The 23,328-nt window shown below is 37.6% G+C and overlaps 2 protein-coding genes across 4 annotated transcripts; one reads left to right on the forward strand and one right to left on the reverse strand.

Moving 5' to 3' along the window:
* Window positions 1-13: 13 nt before the first annotated feature.
* On the forward strand, window positions 14-9,577 carry LOC140242526 (GTP cyclohydrolase 1 feedback regulatory protein-like). Of its 3 annotated transcripts, none has more exons than XM_072322262.1 (4): window positions 14-99; window positions 1,196-1,287; window positions 2,249-2,343; window positions 7,213-9,577. In XM_072322262.1, exons 2-4 carry the CDS (start codon window positions 1,252-1,254, stop codon window positions 7,346-7,348), a joined length of 267 nt encoding a protein of 88 aa, XP_072178363.1. In that variant the 5' UTR covers window positions 14-99; window positions 1,196-1,251; the 3' UTR covers window positions 7,349-9,577. The 3 variants fall into 3 exon arrangements, with proteins under 3 accessions (XP_072178363.1, XP_072178364.1, XP_072178365.1); XM_072322263.1 differs by having other exon boundaries at window positions 16-99; window positions 1,201-1,287; XM_072322264.1 differs by having other exon boundaries at window positions 27-95; window positions 1,201-1,287.
* Window positions 9,578-10,337: 760 nt separating this feature from the next.
* Window positions 10,338-18,817, reverse strand: LOC140243127 (ADP-ribosylation factor-like protein 6). Its single transcript, XM_072322855.1, has 5 exons — window positions 18,634-18,817; window positions 17,589-17,719; window positions 16,452-16,546; window positions 14,928-15,113; window positions 10,338-14,049 (listed from the first exon to the last, which is right to left on the reverse strand). The coding sequence occupies exons 1-5, from the start codon at window positions 18,754-18,756 to the stop codon at window positions 14,027-14,029; spliced, it is 558 nt and encodes a 185-aa protein (XP_072178956.1). The 5' UTR covers window positions 18,757-18,817; the 3' UTR covers window positions 10,338-14,026.
* Window positions 18,818-23,328: the final 4,511 nt, after the last annotated feature.

Genomic DNA, 23,328 nt, shown 5'->3' on the forward strand with positions numbered 1-23,328 from the left:
GATCGCTCGATATTACAAGTCGTTCCCAAAATTATACTTTTTTTTTCTTGTGCGTCTCATCTCATCTGGTAGTTCTCTTGGCTTGATTCACGCCGGTCTGTAAGTGTGCTCACATTTTTACGTTGTAAATGAGTTTTGTCAAGAAAAGACGTAACTAAAAGTAATTCTGAAAGGATTGTAAAAACTAAGATGAATAGTTTCATTTCCTCAGTCCCGTACGTACATCTTAGTGTGGGCACTATGCAGTAAGTATTGTTCATTAAAATGGCATGTCTATGGATACAAGTACTGTACTGACAACTGAGTCTGAGATGCAAGTGAAAGTTTAAGAGAAAAGTTAAAAGATGTAACGTTAGACCTAAACCTGCTTCTGTGTACATTTTACTGCGCTGAGCATGTCATGCAGTAATTGAATAGCTTCAACCCCGAAGGACACGAGTCTACTACAGCCACAGGATCAGGATCTAAACTAAAATTTACCTCTCATGACCAGTCATGTGCTCATCGTCGTAGCAAGATGATGATGATACCGATGGTGATGATGATGAAGATGGTAAACCAATAAACCAAGTGCCAAGCCAAGTGGTGTAATATACAGTTATGTTGCTGAACCAATGTTCAAACAATAAAGACCTTTAATACTGCACAAAATGTTTCCCATCATGAATGGCGCTGAAGACCTTTTTTCTTTCTTTTTCTTTTTTTATTATTATTATTATTTTTTTGCTTGTTAGCTGATGAAACCAAGAAGTGGCAACAGAAATATAAACTGCCCCCCCCCCCACTTTAAAAAAGTGACACTGACCGTGCCTTGCATCTCGATCATTATAACGGGGTTTACCCAGGGCTGCCAACTCTCATGCATTGAGAGTGAGACTCACTCATTTTGGCCTTTCTCACTCTAAAACTTTATTTCATTTGCATACATTTCTATTGATCTCACCCATTTTGACTCCTAAATTATAGCATTGGCCTATGGGAGTCTCACTCTCAACTAGTTTCCAATGTTGGCAGCACTGGTTTACCTGAGGCTGTAGTCCTGTACTGTAGTATCACATATATGATTTTGATTCAACTTCTTGGGCCAGTCTTGTAGTCAAGGGAGGGAGTATGATCCATGAGAAATGCACATTCTGCCACTGGATGCTATTCAAAGTGAAAAATGTTGCATTTGTACCATACTTATTTCATTCAGTACAGGCAAGAACTACAGAACTACATAGGACACGCAGAGTAGTAAAGGGTATCACCATGCCGTATGTCATCATTAGCACCCAGATTAGATTGGTGAGTATACCTTTACAGTCTATTGCCTCTGCAATTCCAGGCAGGGCAATTTCCTGTTGGAATAATGCATTACAGGGTCCCCTGAACCAGAAAGAGGGCTGAGTGTAGCCCCCAACACTTTTGGCTTTTAAGGAAGGGAGCTATGACTCTTGACCCTTGACCCAACCAACTATGAACACTTTAAAGGGATAGTACAGTATTGGTGGAGATGAGAATTGGGCTTTTAACATTTTGCGAGATACCAAGAAAACACTTATGATATAGTACAGAGCATACCATTTTAAGAGGAATTCAAAGTTTATTTGATGAGAATCGGGTTTGGAATGACCGACACATCAAAAAACAAAGTAAAACAAAGCGATCGTAATAAAGTGTGGGTCCCACACTTTATTAGAATCACTCTTTTTTGATATCTCAGTCATTTCAAAATCAAATTTTCATCAAATAAACGTTGAATTCCTCATAGAATTACATGCTCTTTCATATTTTATAAGAGGTTTCTCATTATCTCACCAGAAAATGTTAGAAACCTGAAATTAGGTCTCAACCAAAACTATACAATCCCTTTAATGACAGGATCTGCAGAACCAGGAGATTGGGGGGGGGGGGGGGGGTCGGCAGAAAAAAGAAAAAAAAGGAGCATTGACCCTTTACCCAACCAAATGTGCCACCTTGTGCTTGTACTTTTGACTGCTGGATCGTTTATCTCACTATCTTGAAAAAATTAATCTGAACTTTAGATTTAGTGGCATTATTGTCAAATAGATTTAGAACAACAAAAAACTTGGAGGAAAAAGTTTATTTTTAGGTGTAATACCATATCTCTGCACATGATCCTAAATTTACATCTAAAAAGTCTGTATTGTAATGAGTTATGAATGTATGATGTATATGAATGTATGATGTATGATGTCATAGATCTCATGTATTCTCTGAAATTTGGGAAATGATTTGCACCCAGGAGTGTGGACCAACAATCTGCGGGGATGCCGAGTCTGATCCAGAGCTCATGGAATATCTCGGAGCCACGCTGACCAAGCAAGTTGGCAACAATTTGTAAGTGAGGGCAGGGACTGCTCCATTGAGTACTATAACAAATGATACATGCACAAACACATAATCACAGCGAGAAACGGAGAAAGACATCAGGTGCTATGCATGAATTTAAAAACATGCTGAAGTATTGACTCTGATCCTGACATGAATGTGACATGCACGCATACATTCCTCAAATCAGTTCTGAGCCTACCACTCACGAAATTGTCGGGAAGTCTTGATTCGTGAAAAATTAAACTCACTAGATATTATGGCATAAAAAAGTACATACATGTGTACTACATGCACATACATGTCAGTCATATTGCGTGGATTTCTCTGACTGTAAATAGTCATGTTTTTGCTGTAGATAGGGGATAAGAGGTGATATCACCTCAAATTTGTCCTGTTTAAACAGGCTGCACACTAACCCATTTTTTCTGCCGGTCCAACCTGTCTCTGTCGGACCGGTAAATGCCCCGTTTTACCATTTTTTGCCGGTCCGAACAGAAAATTTACCGGTCAACAACAACAACCTAAAAAAACATTAAATGACTTGCAAACTTATTTTCTTGTTTTTTTTATGGACGTACCCCCCCCCCCCCCACCCATGTACATTTTACAGATTAATATATCTTTTTAAACTTGCATTATTTATTGCACCAAAAAAAAAAAAAAAAGATAGGAAAAAATAGAATGTTTGTTTGTGAATTACAGTGTAAAATGATAATGAACAAAATCAGATTGTATCAAATGCGTTTGTGACTTTTTCTAGACATCGACACACTAACTTGCTGCGTAACCTGCTCTTGGTGGTCAGTTGGATTGCCATGATTTAATGAATTATTTTAGCTGTGATATTTTCTGATGCACGCGCTACATTTTTCTCCCGATAATCTATTCGCATTTTTGTGCATGCGTTCTTGAAAGGTGCACGACATGCAGGGCCGAATTCGCGATCCTTTTTGCACCCATTTCCACCTCAAATACTAGCGGGATTGTGACGATTTCATAAATTACTTCGGCTGTAATATTTTCTGATGCAAGTGCCAAAAGAGGTTGAAAATGTGTCCTTTATTTTTCTCCCGATAATCTATTCGCATTTGTGCATGCGTTCTTGAAAGGTACACGACATGCAGGGCCGAATTCGCGATCCTTTTTGCGCCCATTTCCACCTCAAATACTAGCGGGATTGTGACGATTTCATAAATTACTTCGGCTGTAATATTTTCTGACGCAAGCGCCAAAAGAGGTTGAAAATGTGTCCTTTATTTTTTCCCGACAAACTCTTCGAATTTCGTAAGTGCGTTCTTAAAAAGATGCACCACATGGCCGAATTCATGATACTTTTTGCGCCTATTTCTACCTCAAATATCAGCGGAATTGTGGCGATTTCACGTATTACTTCGGATGTAAATTTTTGTGATGCACGCACCGGCAAGAATGGTTGAAAATGCGTTCTTTATTTTTCTCCCATAATCTCTTCGCATTCCGTACATGCGTTCTACGACACGGCCGAATTCACGATCATTTTTGCGCCTATTTCTACCTCAAATATCAGCGGGATTGCGATGATTAACTTCGGCAGTAATCTGTTATGATAAACGCGCCAAAATGGGTTGAAAATGTGTCCTTTATTTTTCTCCCGATAATCTATTCGCATTTGTGCATGCGTTCTTGAAAGGTACACGACATGCAGGGCCGAATTCGCGATCCTTTTTGCGCCCATTTCCACCTCAAATATTAGCGGGATTATGACGATTTCATAAATTACTTTGGCTGTAATCTTTTATGATGCACGCGCCAAAAGGGGTTGAAAATGTGTCCTTTATTTTTTCCCAATAAACTCTTCGAATTTCGCAAGTGCGTTCTTACAGATGTTCCACACAGCCGAATTCATGATACTTTTTGCGCCTATTTCTACCTCAAATATCAGCGGAATTGTGGCGATTTCACGTATTACTTCGGATGTAACTTTTTGTGATGCACGCACCGGCAAGAATGGTTGAAAATGCGTTCTTTATTATTCTCCCCATATCTCTTCGCATTCCGTACATGCGCTCTACGACACGGCCGAATACACGATCATTTTTGCGCCTATTTCTACCTCATTAATATCAGCGGGATTGCGATGATTTCATGAATAACTTCGGCAGTAATCTTTCATGATAAACGCGCCAAAATGGGTTGAAAATGTGTCCTTTATTTTTCCCGGATAAACTCTTCGCATTTCGTAATGCGTTCTAAACAGGTATACGACACGGCCAAAAATCATGATTCTTTTTGCGCCTATTGTTTCCTCAAACTTCAACGGGATTGCGATGATTTCATGAATTATTATTCGGCCGTAATCTTTGTGATGCACGGGCCAAAAGGGGTTGAAAATGTGTCCTGTATTATTCTCCCAATAATCTCCTGGCATTTCGTACATGCGTATACGACACGGCCAAATTCACGATCCTTTTATCGCCTATTTCTACGTTAAATATCAGACGAATTGTGGCAATTTCATAAATTATTTCAGATGTAATCTTTTGTGATGCACGCACCATCAGCTAGAATGGTTGAAAATGCGTTCTTTATTTTTCTCTTCGCATTCCGTACATGCGTTCTTGAAAGGTATACCACATGGCCGAATTCACGATCCTTTTTGCGCCTATTTCTACCTCAATTTAATATCAGCGGGATTGCGATGAGTTTATGTATGACTTCGGATGCAATCTTTTATGATACACGCGCCAAAAGGGGTTGAAAATTTGTCCTTTATTTTGCCCCCAAAATCATGATTCTTTTGCGCCTATCCTTTCCTCAAAATTCAACGGGATTGAGATGATTTTATGAATTATCACTCGGCTCTATAATCTTTATGATGCACGGGCCAAAAGGGGTTGAAAATGTGTGCTGCATTTTTCACCCAATAATCACTTCGCATTGCGTACATGCCTATACCTCACGGCCGAATTCACGGTCCTTTTAGCGCCTATTTCTACATCAAATATCAGCGGGATTGAGATACGTCATTAATTATTTCAGCTGTAATCTTTTGTGATACATTCACCAGAAGGGTTGAAAATGCGTTCTTTATTTTTCTCCCGATAATTTCGTCGTATTTGGCGTTTTCAAAATTACACATTGCATGCAGGGCCGAATTCGATATTCTTTTTGCGCCTATTATTGTTTACTCAAATTCCAACGGGATTGCGAAATTTTCATGAATTACTATTCGGCTGTAATTTATATGATGCAAGCGCCAAAAGGGGTGAAAATGTGTCCTTTATTTTTCTCCCGCTAATCTTTTCCCATTTCGTACATGCGTTCTTATCTACAACTTACAAGGTATACGACATGGCCGAATTCACGATCCTTTCTGCGCCTATTTCTACCTCAAATATCAGCGGGATTGTGGCGATTTCATGAATTACTTCGGACGTAATCTTTTTTAATACACGCACCAGAAGGGTAAAAATGTCTTTTTTATTTTTCTCCCGATAATCTCGTCGCATTTGTGTATGCGTTTTTGATAACCAAGACGGCATGCAGGACTGAATTCAAGATCCTTTTTTTACGCCTATTATTTCCTCAAATTTCAACGGGATTGCGTTGATTTCATGAATTGTTATTCGGCTGTAAACGTTTATGATGCACTCACCAAAATGTTTCCTAATTTTTTTTTTCTTTTTCTCCTCTATAATCTCTTCGCATTTCGTACATAATCTTTTGGAAGATACGACGCGGCCGGTCGAATTCATGATCCTTTTTGGGACGATTTCTACCTGAAATATGTAAGCGGGACTGCCATGATTTCATGATTTTTTTTTTCTCCCTAGTATTATCTCTTCACATTTTGTGCATGCGTTTTCTGAAAAAGTACACGGAAGGGCCGATTTCGTGATCCTTTTTGCGCCTATCTTCGTTATGAGAACATTCTGAGCGAATGGAAATATTAATTTGTGAAATGACTGTGCAAAATGAAAATAAGCGCAATCAGATCCATTTACTGTATCGCTGAATATCGAATGTGTTTTTACTTTTTCTAAAAATCGACACAAGTAAATTAGTTCTAACATACTGTAACTGCCACGCTGCTGCGAAGCCGGGATCGGATCGATCTTGCGTTAAAAAATCATGAGTAAAATGACCCAGAAATGCGTGCGCTTCTTTCAATGCTTCTTGTCTGGCATGGCCGCCGATCGCAAGCAAACGAGAAGCAGTTACACGGTACATGCTTTGCATCGTTTGTTTTGCATGTATTGCATTGCATGGCAGTGCGTGAGCAGCGCCAAATGCGCAAGCGAGCGCGAATGCGGTAACTGGTCGACTGCAAGTGCTCAAAACTATTGTTTACTGTACAAATTGCACCGGTAGACATGAACGAAAACTTGCGTAAAACTTGTTGAACAGTGCGATATCTTGCATTCTGTTTCTCCCTGATCGGGGCTGCTCTTTTCCTTTCTACTGACCCCACCAATGCTTTTTTTTTTTTTTTTTACTGGTCATGTCGGACCGGTAACTTGTGGATATCCTGAAAAGTTACCGGTCCGACAGTGACTTTTACCGGTCTTTGACCGTCGGACCGGCGCCAGTGTGCAGCCCTGTGTTAAGTGTGTTTCCATTACTTGAAATATCCTCAGTGACCAGTCCAGTTTTCTTTGCATAATTTTTTCATACGCATGTATCATTTTATTTTTGTCTCTTACTTCTTTAGTAAGGAGTATGGAGTGAATGTAATGGTAGAATTCCATAAATTGACCCTAAATGTGGCCCAAACAGCCAGAGAATGCTAGATGCAATTTGTTGAACCACAGTTTCACAAATTTGAATTCTAGCCAGGAATCAGGAATACATGTATGTTTCCAACTTGTTTCAATTCATTGATCCCAAAATGTCCAGCAAAGAGTACAGGAGTCCGGATGTGCCCAGAGTGATCCTCAACAAACTGGAAAAGATCGGCTACAGAGTCGTCACCCAGACTGGGGTGGGCCAGACCACGATATGGACTCTGCACAAGGAACCTGACGTTGCTTAACACATCCTTGACGAGGCACGGAGGCCATGCATGTGTCTGTTCCCGATGTGGCCGGTTGGACTGTAATTTGGACATGCTTGATGGGGAGTACATGTGACTGTGAAGAGTTTGCTGGCTTGAGGAAGGGTCATTGACTAGTTGGAGAGTTGGCGACGGTGGAGGGCGCTGTTCATATGGTGTGTGACCAACTGATTGGCCTCTCTTTTGCCTCGTGGAATGAAGGACAAATTGTACTGTAGCCTGCAAAGTATACCTCATGGCAATCTTATTCTGTCTGATGATCAAGTGAGAAGGATAATCGGGATTATTTTTGTAAAGAATATTCAAGCACTGAAATGTCTCAATCATGAAAATTATGAAAGAGCTTTGCTGTTATCAGAATGCCTGAATCTGCTTCTCAAGATCAGACTAAAGAAACATGATGAGACTGTTGATTTGACCATGATATTACTGTACAGAGTTTTGCTATAACAGTAATTTTTCTTGTCAAAACTTTGCAATTTCTTTATGTTATCTTATTGTTTTACAAACCCTGATAAACAAACATATGATGATAACACAGTGATTTAACTGGTTCTATGGTGTTTGTAGTGAGGAGAGTCCACTGTATGGCCAACCCTATTGTGGGTTGGTAGATTGGCTCAGGAGGAGGAGAAGAAGCATTGGAAGATGATAAACCTGTATGTATGGAATATATCTTAGGGATTATTATGGGAGGCATTATGATTTGGTTGAGTAGTGGGCATTTAATAGGGCGCAGTTGTACTGTTGGCAGTCAGAATATAGTCATATACATGTATTAGTAGGATTTCTTTCTTAAAATTGTATTTTGTACACATTGGTTTGTGCTATCAGTGATGTTAATAATCTATTGTATGTGAGTCTCATCATCAGTCTATAGACTTCAGGAGGTGACCAAAAAAAAATAATGCACTTTTATGACAAGCCTTATTTTAAATTTTTATGTGCTGAAAAGACATGGTAGGATGTGACTGAGAATATGTGGAAATGATCTGGCTGACTTATGGATTTTATATTCATTATTTTTTTTTTCATCTATAGCTTTGAAATGCTGTTCTTAGACCCTTTTAAGGTGATGGTAATCAATCCGAATGGATGTTTAATTGAAGTGCTAGGTTAATTGTGCACAGATGCTGGAATATGGTCCTGATTAATACATGTATAATAGAAAGGTTATAAGATAAAGATTGCACTTTGCTAAATTAGTTTTTTCCTATTGAATTTGACTGATAAATGCAGCATTGATGACACCTGGAAGCTGAATCATTAAAAAAATGTAAATCAAACCATCACTGACATTAACAACAAAAACAAGCTACATCCCAGTACCCATATATATGCTGAGAAATTATGATTGTCGAAGATAGAAATTGTGGTACATCATTTTGTGTAAGTACTGTACAATTGTACAATGGATGGCCTCCGCTATCTTTATTGGGCTCATTGCTGTGCACCACAATATTAAAGACTGGATCATGTCAGTGCTGGCTAGTGTAGTATGGATGTTCCACACTTATCACCAGGTGAATATGAACTTTTTAACTTGTGTTGATGTGTGATGTTCTTAAACTTCATCAGTCACTTTACATTCCTGTAGTCACTTGTGATGTGCTCTGGTTACACACACATTGTGGCACTTGTTCCCTTGGAAAGAAAACCAAACCACCTCATGGCGTAGGCTGTTAGACAATGTTTGCATATTCTATCTAATGAGGATGTGATTTGTTGTATTGTGGGAAAATATCTATTATTGTACTGGGGGTTATGAAATACAGTGCACCCCCTTTACTACAAATGCAGTTATAACGAAATTCTCGCTACAATGAAGTAAAAACTCAGGTCCCCAAACCTATGTATCTTTATGTACCGTACTGTTGGGCTTTTACAAATAACAAAACTTTCTATAACAAAATTTCGATATTAACGAATGAAAACTGCAGGTCTCGAGGAATTTGTTATAATGGGAGTGCACTGTACTGTATTTTACCACTTAGGTACTTGGCTCACCTTGTACCTCCTTGATTACTGCATGTTATCGGTACAGCTCTATTTTGTGTATGGACAGTTACATTGTTTCATGAATGATTTATGCTGTGAGCAAATGAATCTCAGCTGCTACTACTACTACAACAACAACAACAACAACAGCAACTACTGCTACTGCTACTGCTACTACAGTATTGTACTACTACTACTACTACTACTACTACTACTACTACTACTACTACTACTACTACTACTACTACGACTACTACGACTACTACGACTACTACGACTACTACGACTACTACTACTACTGTCAGTGGTTTGGAATTGTTTCTTCACTGTCTTGTGCCAACACAAAGATTAAGAAGAATGACCATCAGTTTTTTTTTTGGGTACTATCTAAGGACTTTTTAATTAATTCTGTTTTTTATTATTAAATGTTGACAGAATTTACATTCATATTTTAATGTTAGAAGTGTTCTCATGTAAAAGGTATTTCAATAAATACATATTTTTTCATTCAGAATTTTTTCATTCTGCTGGTTCTTTTTGTGTAGTTATCATTACTTCAGAATTGAAATGGATGTAATTTACATGTACTTGTACATCCATTATTTTGCAAGAGACTCAAAGGCAAGTGTGCATGAGTAAGTTGGTGCAACAATTTTTGTTAAATTTTTTAACAGTGTATGTTGCCTTTTACCGTTAAGTGTACGTATGTTTAAAAGAAGCTCTCATTGACTTGTAAGAGGGTAACAGTTTCTTGTGGGTGCAGGAAAAATCTAAGAAACTGGCTGCAAACAGAGAACCAAAGTAAAATAACAATGAAATATAAAGAGCTGGGAGCAGCAAAACATTGTTAAAAAACAGAGTTTTGTTACATACAACCTGTGTATACAGTGTCCCATCATAGCGTGCAACTTCATACAACAGTTCACAGTCTCAACTGATTCACTATCAAAATCACAGCCTCATACAATCCTTGGTTCTCAATCTTGAGTTTATTACCACTGCAAAGATTGCATTTACAATCAAGGTCAATTCACACAATAATTGCCTACCTCAAGTGCTCTGCATGTTTGAAATGGCAAGGTCATTTACAATGAAAGTGCATGGTAGTATTGTGTCAACGATTTGATGTGCATTTGCTGGCATTTCTGTTGTTTATAAAAATGCATGAAATTGGGGCTAAGTACACTGAATCTGTTGCAAACTTAAAGACATTTGTAAGTTGAATCATACATGTTACACACACTCTATCACACTTTGGGTGCGTTTTATCATGAAGCACTGTATTCTTGTTCACCACTCGTTTCAATAAGTCTAAATCTTCTTTACTGTTCCAAGTAAAGGGTCTATCATTGACCAATCACATGTAACTATTGATGCTCTCTCTGAGCAGAAAATAGACACAGGATTTTTCTTTTGGTGGATATTTACATGTTGAGTACTGTAAAAGTGGATATTTTCGCGCAACTAATTTTTTAGAGAGTTTTAGAGAGTTTCGCGGGTTTTTAATTCCGCGGAATCAAGACATCACGCACAGGAACATATGGCAAGCAAAAATATTTGTGTGCTTTTATTTTCGTGCTAGTTTCTGGTTGCGCGAAATGCGCAAAAATGTCAACACCACGAAAATTGCCACTTTTACAGTAACAAATCATACTTTGGAGTTGTGTTTGGTTTAAGGTGCAGATTTGTGTGTGTGTGTGTGTGTGTGTGTGTGTGTTGAGTGTAATGGTGTAATGTCCATTCTGGTTCACTGCTACTGCTGTGCTTTTAAAGCCTGCAGTCTCTGTATCATTGATATTCTGTGTTCAGTGATATAAGTATCACATTCATTTCAAAAAGATTGAGATGGAAATCACTTGCAACTGACATCCATTGCTACATGTACAAAATTTGTACATGTACACATTGTGTATCTCATGTTTGCACAGCCTTGTGAGGGAACATTTTGATATTGAGCATCTCAGATATAAAAGTATGGACTAAAAATGGCCCATCAATTATAATCACACATGCATTCTATAGACATCAACATGTAGACAGGCATATAATTACAACTAAATAGGCAAAGTGTTCAATCCAGAGACATTACAATGTATATCTATTATATCTACATCTACAGTTTTGTATGATTCTGCAACATCATTTGTCTTTTTTTATTGTGGAAAAAATATCAATATTCACAACACACCCCAGCAAGAATATGAAAAAGAATAAAATCTACAAAGATATTGTGACAAACTTATCCATTTTCTATACAGTGCAATATACTGTATGCTTGCAGTTTATAACTGACTAGCTTTTTCTTCTTTTTTTTTAAACTCAAAAGTACATTAATAACAAAACAAAAAACAAAAAAACAATAAAAATGAAATCAGCTCTGCACTGTAAGAACACCAATTCAAAGCAGATTAACATATCCAGACCCACAAATATATACATATAGGCTGTATATGATTTTGATTTCCAGTCACCAGAACATGGGTGTCATGACAATGTATATCCATCTGGTATGAATAACGCAAAATGTGACCATCTCCATTGTTACCAACTCATGGGAAGAATACAATTACATGCTTACAAAAATAGAAAAATTATCACGCTCATAAATACTATATTTTACATTTGCTGATTTAATATTTCCATATCTACAATGTACATAGAAGTGAATATACAAGGTGAGTGCACTTTTCAAGGCTTAAACATAATGGAGACATACAGTAAACTGTAAGTAAAAATTGCCAGTGGTGATTTAAGGTGGAGCGACAGCGCAAAGACACCCTAGATGATGACAACTAAAAAAGCGATCTCACGTCCCACTTTTAGCCACACTGTGCAAAGTTGAAAAGCGTTGAATACAAAACAGCTGAGGTGGCAATAATGAGAATATATCACTTGTCCTCTGAAAATTTTGTGCAGCGAGACTGTTTCCTCACCTTGTGTAAGTTAATTTTTCTAAAATACACTAGCCTTTTGTCAAATATTGAGATCTGCTTCACATATTATTATTCATGACACGTGAACCCTACTGAATATTCATATTAACGGGTTCCGCGACCAATGGAATGGCGTGCGCCCCACATCCTCAGCCTTGGTGTTGTCATGCCTGTTTGCATGCATCACTGACCACCCATGGAGGTCTGTGGCGTGCATTTGCTGTATTCAAATCAGGTTTGAGCAGACAGACACGCTGATTGGTCGACTTTTGCTCCCGAAATCGGGGAGCAAAAGTTGGTAATTCAAAGGGCTAACAATAGGATGCGAAGCAGATCTCAAAAGGCCCTCGCGCAACCCCACTCAGCTGGGCTCTCTTCACCATACAGCGAGAGGGCCTTGACAAAAGGCTAAAAATACATTGATGTGTGTTGCCTCCTCCACACTGTAATGCTACCTCCTTGACTGGTAGCATGAATAGACCTACATTGTATGCATCTGTACTGCTCAATGCACTCAATTTCAAGTTATCAATCATTCATTCAAACTTACAAGGTGTATTCAAATCATCATGCAGCTTATTAATGTGATGGAGGCAGTCATATTCTATGCATTACAGACTCATTTTGTTCTTCTGTTAAATACTACACTGTAAGGTACTTTCTACATACTACTTCTCAATGGTGTACCACCCGTTAGAATACAAGTGGCTGCACTACAGATAAAAGTTTCAACCCTGCTGTGCAAAAACTTTAGCGGCTGTGGCACCAAGAGTTCAATTTGCAAAGTTTACAGGGCAAATCTGTGTTCTGTTTGTTGTTCCAATTTCTGTCATTTCTTCTGAAGGAAATTCCTAGCAGTGTGCACAGTCATGAGCCTTTCTAGACACGCAGTGAACCCTGCCTCAGTGACAAGTCACAGTTGCACATTCAAGTTAAATTCCTACCTACACTCTCACACCAAAGTATGTAAAAGGTTGTAAGTTGAAGCTAATTCTCCTGTCCCATAAGTCTTATAATACTAGTTGATTGCATCTCTATGCAGAAACAAGCACATAAATCACAAATCAATTCTTAATATCTTGATGGAGTTTGACGAGTACTGACTAGACAATATCACATATCCCCCGACACTGTACCCAACAACCTAACCTGCAGCACTTTTGGCATCAATATTTGTTCAAACCAACCCCTCACCATTCCTTCCTTTTGAAAGGGAAGAACAGGAAATGACACCAGTACTGGCAAACTACAGGAAATCTAACAGAATCGGATTCAACAACTAACACAGGCAATAATAAAACGCATGTTAAGAAGAGAAAACAAAACAATGGCAGAGCTTTCTTACTACACAGGTGCACGTAAGCCTATCAGCACATCATTGCTTCATATCAACTACCTCAGAGCATGAAAGTGGGCCTGAAAATGGACTAAATGATATGCTGATACCCCATACATTACCTGATTTCATATCACCATGATTTTGTCATAGCACTTGGGACTTCCCCCATAAAACAACAGAAACAAACACCAACTTGCCAATGCTGGAGCTCTCTAATTTATAACTTCATACCAAGGCATGTTATTCCCTGCACACTGCACCACTGGATTTCACTGTCTCTCTCAGTGAAGAATGCTGGACGTCCACAGACTTGTCGAACTTGAGGATCACAGATGACTAGACGTTTGACACACTTTTGGTGATGAGAAGACTACAGGGCGGACTCCTTTATACACCGGATTTCAGTTGTTCTATGTGAAGAGGAGAGAATACTTGTGTGTTACTTGCATCTCAGTGGGCAAAAATGATTCTCAAATCAGGGAGAATTCTATATTCTCCTATCCAAATAGCGATGAGATCACAAGGCATCCTGCAGTTCAGGAAGACTTAGCAGCTGGTTAGAATGGTAAACACTTCCATACAACCAACATTCTTAAATCAGGAATCATCCATAGTTCATAGCATGTCCTTTAAATATTTTGTACCTGCAGGAGCAAATCTACATATACAATGCAAACAACATCTTTAAGAGATACATGAATGTAGAGTTGACAAGAGCGATGGACATTGTACTTTGCCAAATTCTATTCTTTCATCTTGCAACCATCTCAAGGCTGTGTACTGCTTTCTCTACGTACAAAATTCAGATTTACAAAAAGTCAAACATAATGGTACTGCCTTTTATTATTATTTTTTTTAAGGGTCTGGCACCAATGCCAGCAACAAATTATGGCAAGATAACTGTAAGTTAACAACTCATCAAGCAAATGTGTTACATCACTTTAATACCAGATGCTTCATTGCAACGCACAACAAGCATAGTTCTCTGTTAACCTTAATTAACAAGACTGTCAGAAAATGTAAAAATGATGGATCTGCTTTCAGTCTCTCTACATGATATTGTTACATTCCAATTGTCATAAAGGAATAAAGCGTTCAACCTAGATTTTTTTTTTTTTTTTTTTTTTTTTGTCACAGGAGAGGAAATAATCCATATGAGAACATTCCTCCTTTCCATCTCCCCCACCCCTTTCTCTCCTGAAAAAAAAAAAAAAATCTTTACAACACTCTCATGAGTAATAAAACTATAACAGAAAGATGTAATAAGGACCCTGGAAGGAAATCATACCTGATAACCACTGGATGCCTTCATGTAAGCCCTCCCCTGTTAGTGCATTGCTAGCACAGATGTGCCATGGCTTGTCTTTGATTTTATCTAGCTCTAGCAGTCGGATGCACTTGACAGAGGTCAGGGCGTCTCGTAGATCCATCTTGTTGGCAAAGAAGAGGATGGGTATCCTCCGGGACTGGATAGCTGGAATTAAGGACATTAATTACACTGCAATATTATTTCTTTGGATAATGACTGTATTGTATGATGGTGCCGACTCTTGTTAGGTCACAATCTACTCCACATGGGCACACTGTAAAAGTGGATATTTTTGCGTGACTAATTTTTCGCACTCCGCCGGGTACGAAGAGTTTCACATGTTTTTAATTCCGCGGAGTCAAGACATCAACTACAGAAACATATAATGGAAAGCAAAAATATTTGTGTGCTTTTATTTTCGCACTTAAATGCGCGAAAATTTCAACACCACAAAAATTTCCACTTTTACATTAGTGTGAACAAGAATTTGCAACATGTTGGTGGACAAACACACACATTAAAAAAAAGAGGTAATATCTGTAACTCTGTTCTATATCTGATTTGAATAACAGCTTGTGTCATATTTCTCTCTATGTGCTAGTATTGAAAAAAACAACAAACAAGGTAAGTGCCATAATGTGTCTCGCCCATTCGCGTACAAGAAATTGTACGCGAATGGGATATAACAGATAAAAAAAAAGAGATATAACAGATAAAAAGAGATATAAAAGGGTAAAAATATATGGCAAAAAAGAAACATGCCATAAAAACTTAACATTGGGCCCTTAAAGTTTGTTGACCCCTGCCTGTGACCATTGACCTTGTGGTGACCATCCGCTCCCCAAGGGACATCTACCATCCAAGTTTGGTCACAAACAGACCTATGGATCAAAAGTTATGACCCATAATAGAAACGCGCCATAAAAACTTAACATTGGGCTCTAAAAGTTTGTTGACCCATGCTTGTGACCATTGACCTTGTGGTGACCATCCACTCCCCAAGGGACATCTACCATCCAAGTTTAGTCACAAATGGAGTTATGGATCAAAAGTTATCACCCATAATAAAAACACGCCATAAAAACTTAACATTGGGCTCTAAAAGTTTGTTGACCCATGCTTGTGACCATTGACCTTGTGGTGACCATCCACTCCCCCAAGGGACATCTACCATCCAAGTTAAGTCACAAATGGAGTTCTGTAACTCTGTTCTATATCTGATTTGAATAACAGCTTGTGTCATATTTCTCTCTATGTGCTAGTATTGAAAAAAACAACAAAAAAACCACTTAACCCTAACCCCCCCCCCCTCGACGTTCCGCCCGATTGTATCTCCATTGTGAAAAGCTGTCACCGCGATGTTCCATGACTTTTTTCTTTTTCATTGTTTTAAATTACGTCACAGGCAATGTGTGTGCCAATTTTTGTCGCGATTGTGCGGTCGATGGCCGAGATCTGGAGGGAGGGGGCAGGGATCTTTTAGTATTCATTTTAGTTTCTCACCTGTATGTTCTAGTAGCATGTCAATTTCAGACTTTGCAACCACTATCCGTAGCTTGTCACTGCTGTCAATGACAAAAATGACAGCCTGGGCTTCCCTGCCAGAAATAGATACACACACATACAACATGATAGATTGATATAGTTGGACAAGACATGATTCACATTGAAAGTTACGGTGAAAGTGATCTTTTTGCTGAAAACAGCCAAAATGGTGTAAGAAACAAACAAACAAACAAAACATCGATATTGGTGTTATTGTTTAAATCATTTTGAAACGTGTGAGTATTTGACTGTACTGTCACACACTTCACAGCTCAGAGTACAAGTGGTGTTTGAAGGGTTTTACTATTATGAATTTCACAAATAAGATCTTTTCTGTTCTAAACTACAGAATTACAGTATGTTTGCATTTTAAAACATTTCACAAAGATTTCATGCAAATCTGTAAACATGTTCATATTTTCTGTGTAGATGTAGTGGACAAAGAAACAACTCTTTAAAGAAATATGCACCTCTTGGAGCTTTTCAAAAATGAAAATGTGAAATATATGAATAAATGAACAAAAACTGGACTGACCGTCTACCGAATTCATAAAAGTCATGACAATTTGAATGTCTATGAGTTAACAAGTAATCTATCACGGAGTCAAACACAAAACTTTAAATTCAAACCATTTTGGTCAGGTAACTGTATGGTCACTTGGCACAGGGACATCTACATGTTGTATGTACAGTAAATTATAGGATACCACTTTCACAAAACATTACCACAGGGCCTACATATCAAAAGGGTAGACTATTGCTTTTTTTTTTCATTGTTGTCTTTATTTACAAGAAAAATTGGGAATACTGTGTATACATACACTATGTGATACGACATGAACACAATCGAGAGGTACTGCAAGGAACCTTTGACTCTCTAACATTTGGAAGGTCATAAACTTATGGTAATAGGCAAACAAAAAAATAAAAACACTCCATGCCTTGTTGAATTTTCTTGTGATCGACATTGAACAAGCAACTTCCTTTTATTTTTATGTCATCCTCAACAGTTAAATCTCCTTGCCTATAGGTTGATTTGATTAGATTGATGGACTATGTACACCTGTAGATGAGGTGTCATTAAATCAAACTTACTTGTAGTAATGCTCCCACAGGTCTCTGTATTTGCCCTGACCGGACATGTCGAAGACTGTGAAGCTCACTCCAGGCGTTGTGAATTTTTCCACCGAAAATCCGACAGTGGCCACAACATCTTCCGTTTGGTCCTGTATATAGGGGGGAACAAATGTTGCCGCATTTGTCACCCATGCCCAAGCATTACTAAGAACAATTACAGTCATTTGTACAGTGTGGAACAACATGCACTCTTTCCAAAAAAATTCCCAGAATCTGAATACAACATATAGAGAGTGACAAGGTGGGGGGGGGGGGGGGGGTGGGGGGGGGGGAACTGAAAAAGAATTACTGTTCCAGCACTCCTTTCAAATTCTACAACAAGGACAAACCCTATGCAGCTCTGTGTCTTGGAATGTATGAAGATACTGTGTATATGTGCTTGACAGACAATTAATTCATTCATTAGGGTACCATTGGTTCACTGTACCTACTGCAGAATGGTGACAAACTCTTATACATATTGTTGAAGTGTGAATACATTTTTTTTTTTTTTTTTTGGTGTACACAATGTATTTCAGAATGTATCCACTTATTTTGCATTTTGAATGCAAAGGACATTTCATTCTTGCTACAACAGGAAAGAGTTTGTATCAGGAGAAAATTTCATCCTCAATCATATTGAATGTTACAACAGACACAAACTTATCCTTTGTTTCAAAACATGAATATTGAACCAATGCCCTGGATTTGTTCTCTGAAAACGACACAGCTATAGCCTGTATGTGCACTTAAGCTTTAAACCTGTAGATTTTCAGGGATAATTATGCAGTATGCAAATTCCTATCTACTAGGCTGCATGACACATGTTTGAAGTCTTACCACTAGGCAGGACAAAGGACTCTCTTCCCAACACCCCTCTGAAGCCACAGGGCAAATATCTTATTGACCTTTCAGTTACACCTGATACATGTACATTGTACACAGTGCAACGAAAAGCTGTATTACATTGTAAACTTCATGTTATTGGCAAGTAGGTTTGAAAATGTTGTAAAGTATCATTCACCTCATTTGGCTTCAGGTGATTAATGATGGTACTCTTTCCGCTGTTGTCAAGTCCTATACACAGCACCTGAGCCTGCTTCTTGCTGCTGCCAAAGAGTTTGGCCAAAAAGGCGGCAAAGCCCATGACAGCAAGCCAGCTGATACGAGCTTACAGGTAGGGCAAGTGTCTTTGGGAGAGCGAGTATCAATCCAGTAAGTAATGCAGGGTGGGTGCTACACATACAGTGTACATGTACAGCACACCTCTCCTGTGTCTGTGCAGACAAGATCCTCCAGCGATGAACTCAGTCTCCGGACACTGCAGATGTTCATGTACTGACGTCTTCAAAAGCTGTTAGTGGTACACACCGCCTCTTCATCTGCAAATTACCACAAAGACTTTGCTACATGAAAATTATTAAGAAAAATCATAACAAGATTCTTTTCTAAAGTCTATCCTGTTGAAAGAGTGATTGTTTTCCCCAAGTCAAGTAATAACATATTCAGTCAGTTATCATTACTACAATGTATTAAAAGTGATATATGAGAGATCGTCTCTAAGTTACACATCTGTGAAAACTAAAAAGTTTCAGAACTTCAGAAACAAAAGGTTTACAAAATAGAAAGTACACTTACATTTTGTACATATGTGAACTAAAAACAAAAGATAATGGAAGGAAAGAAAGAAGAGAAACTTTCATTAAGGAAAGCAAGGGACAGATGGATATGTTTTAAAAGTTTTAAAAGAAAAGCGGAAAGCAAAGAAGAATCAAAGATTGAAAACACAAAAAAAGCACTACCTGTAGGTAGAATAATAGAGTGAAAGATGAATCAAAACTGGATGAAAGCATAGATAAATAGGAAGGAAAGAAAGAATTATACAAGTCGAAAAGGAAATAAAGAAAAGGATACATCAGAATGAAACATAAGAAAAAGATATTGGAGACGCAAGAAAGGAAAGGTAGATGGAAGGAAAGATAAACGAAGAACAATTAGGCAGAAAGTAAGATTGAACAGGAAATTGAGAAAGTTAGACAAGAGGAAAACCATAAAGAAATAATTCACAGGAAGAAGAGTGAAAGTTAGAAAAACCTGAAAATGAAAAAAAGAAAAGAAAGAAAAAGATACAAGGGGCTGCACACACACATGCTTTCTGACTGCCACTGCAAAACTTGGTTGAGGAAAAGGGCAATAACAATCTTTCAGTATTTTAGGGCAATTCCGTGAAAAATGTTAACCGAGGGTGGAAAAATGAAAATCAAGAAACAACTTTGTTTTACCCTGGAAAGTATTCAGGAAGGGTCATATCAAACTGATATGATGAAAAAATTTGGTACGATATGGAAAAAATGTAATTTTTTAGGTATTGAAATCATGTGTTTTTTCTAAGACATTGCAGAAAAATTCAGTATAATTTGCATGTAATTCTTCTGAAGTAGAAATTTTCCCTATAAAATGACTTGCAGGCAACCATTTTTATGCTATGATAAAGCTAATGACTCATTTTTACATCATCCTCCTTGATATCAAAAGAAAATAATTCTTTCTTAAAAGATGAGCATTTCAATTTTTGGAATTTCCACCTCTTTCAAAGTGTAATGTCCGTAACGTTTTAGATGTAAAAGTTCTTGTAACACACTGTGTTTTGGTCTAATTTTGTTCTAAATTCAAACGCACAGCTAAAATGTGATATCACACAACATATCCACACAGTTTTTCGGGAACCTGCATAATTCCTTTTAAAAAGCGTTACGGACATTACATAACTAATGCGTTACGGACATTACACATTTGTGGCAAAAGTATTAGCTACATATGATTATTAGGAATAGCTTGGATTCTACCCTACAATATTGATATACTGTCACAATGAATGCCCTAGCCCTTGCATGAAAATTGATTTGGGACTTTACTCAGCAACAAGTGCAGTGTTTCAACAAGGTTTTGACTAATCTTCTGCATTCCTCTACAATCTTATTTCTTGTGTCTACTTATTTCTCCCATGAAATACGTGTACATGGATGCAAGCTATCTTACAGCAACAGCATATCAAGTTGAGTAATTATACTATAATGGCAAGAATGTATGTTAAAACATTGTTAAAGAAGAGAAAAAGTCAAAGACATCTCTGGACAAGGCCTTTTACACAATGTATGGTCAGTTGTGGTCTGACTTGTCTGTTAAGGAAATACAGTCCAACCTCAAGTTCTAACCATGTCGTGAACAGTAGCCATCTGGATAAAATGATATTGCTGGATAAGGGAGATATGCTCATGCATGACACTTGTAGGCAAATTGTGTAGGATATTATTAATTGACTATTCAATATTATAGTTTACATGAAAATTTCATGTTTTATTATTCAATAATGTGGAAATCAAATGGAATGTGAATGAAATACACTTCCTCATTATTCCTTCTAGCAACAGTATTTTGGTTGTTAGAAATATAATGTTGTACCATAGCGATTAACATTTATGTCCTAAATCACAATTACCTTGTAAAGAATAAAAAAAGTGATACATACTTTTAGTCATATTTTGCACCGAATTATGCAAAAAAAAAAAAAAATAATGTGCCAGTCCATATCTGGATAATAGAGCAATCCAGAAAAGTGATTGCTGGATAACTGAGGTTGGACTTTATGTAATGAGGATAGTCCATCGATTATGAAATTTCTGAAAAGACAAGGATTTATGAATATTTCTTTGAGTGTAGTGAAGGAGAGCCATTTTTAGAACAGGATGGAATCATTAGTATTAGACCCTCTCCAACAATTGGTCAAGAACACCTTTCTTGCTTCCAAGGTGATTGATTTGGAAGCAGAATAAACAATATTCTCCAAAACAGACTTTTCTGACCCTGGAAAAGACTGTTGTACTTCAACAAACTGTTGGGGAAAAAAGAAAGTAAAACTAAACATTCATTGTGTAAAAATACATACTGAGCATTTGTTGAACCATTATTTTATTTGATTTTGATTATGCATTAGTTTTGATTAAAATAAAAGTTGTTTATTCATGCAGAGTTATGCTCAGTGATGGCTATGCAGATGTGAATAAAAAGTGTAATGTCCGTAACATTTCTTTAAAATTACATTTTGAGTAATTAAAAGTTTGAATATCATAATAGAAAGTCAAAAGGCTGATCTATATGTTATTTATAGATCATAACTTCATTGCAGGCATTAAATAAGTTGATTAAATTCCAATATGATAGAAAAGTCAACAAATTGTTAAAGTAGGGGTCCATACTGACCAAATAGTCCTCAAATTGGCAACTCCTGAAATAAAAAATCTCCTGAAAGGGCTATAGTAGCATTGTCCAATGTGTATTGATTACCATCCAAGTGAAAAGGATAAAAATTATTAATACTTGCATGTGACTCCTGCCACTTAATGTAAGTGGACAAAACTGTAATGTCCGTAACGCTTAGAATGTAATGTCCGTAACACCACAATTATGGCTATAGGAGGTACATGTGCCATCTGTTTCACTAAATTTGATTTTATTTTCTTTAAACATTTCTTTACCTTTCAATTTATTCCTACATTGGTCTAATTATGTGCTTAAACTCACAAACTTTTCAATGGTTGTATAGGCATGCAAAAAGTCATGTCCAAAAAATGTAATGTCCGTAACGGCCAACATTTTATGCAGCAAGTGCCATATGATGTGGTGAAATGGATTGAAATTTTCACTTTTTATGATTTAGCCTCATATGTGAGTGATTCCACTGTATGAGTTCAAAATGAAAATATTTTGTTATCTTAATGACCTTTTAAAGTTGCAAATTTTGTCTGAAATGTAATGTCCGTAACGCTGGAACTGCCCTTAAGATGAATTTCAAAAGTTGCAAAATGCTCCAGACACCCTACTTTAATTCAAGGGGCCAGCCGACAGCAAGTAGACTCTAGGTGCTAGGTGAACAAGGAAAAGTAGAGATTACGCGGTGCGTAATATATGTCCCCGCCGGAAGTAGCATTTTGTAACAAAATGTGCAATATAGGTAAAAAATCAAGGTCAAAGGTCAAAGAAGTCAAAGGTCAAAATTCTGTGTAGAAGTTTTGAAGCCCTCACCTAGTGCCATCACATAAAGCAAATGGAATCGAAATTGGGTTAGAAATGGCGAAGGAGTAGCATTTTGTAGCCAATGTACAATATACAACCGTAGGTAAAAAATCAAGGTCAAAGGTCAAAGAAGTCAAAGGTCAAAATTCTGTGTAGAAGTTTTGAAGCCCTCAACTAGTGCCATCATATAAAGCAAACGGAATCGAAATCGGGTTAGAAATGGCGAAGGAGTAGCATTTTGTAGCAAAATGTACAATATAGGTCAAAAATCAAGGTCAAAGGTCAAAATTCTGTGTAGAAGTTTTGAAGCCCTCACCTAGTGCCATCACATAAAGCAAACGGAATCAAAATCGGGTTAGAAATGGCGAAGAAGTAGCATTTTGTAGCAAAATGTACAATATAGGTCAAAGGTCAAGGTCAAAGGTCACAACTGAAGTTCTGTGTAGAAGTTTTAAAGCTCCCATGTAGCGCTATCATATAAAGCAAACAGAATCAAAATTGGCTCATAAATGACAGAGAAGTAGCAAATTGAACATTTTGATCACACACGGACGCACGGACGGACGCACGGACACACACACGTACGGAGCCCGTTTCATAGTCCCCTGCTCGAACTCGTTCGGCGGGGACAATTAGACTACATAAT

Source organism: Diadema setosum, chromosome 19 (genome assembly GCF_964275005.1).
Source record: "Diadema setosum chromosome 19, eeDiaSeto1, whole genome shotgun sequence".
Classification (NCBI taxonomy): Eukaryota; Metazoa; Echinodermata; class Echinoidea; order Diadematoida; family Diadematidae; genus Diadema; species Diadema setosum.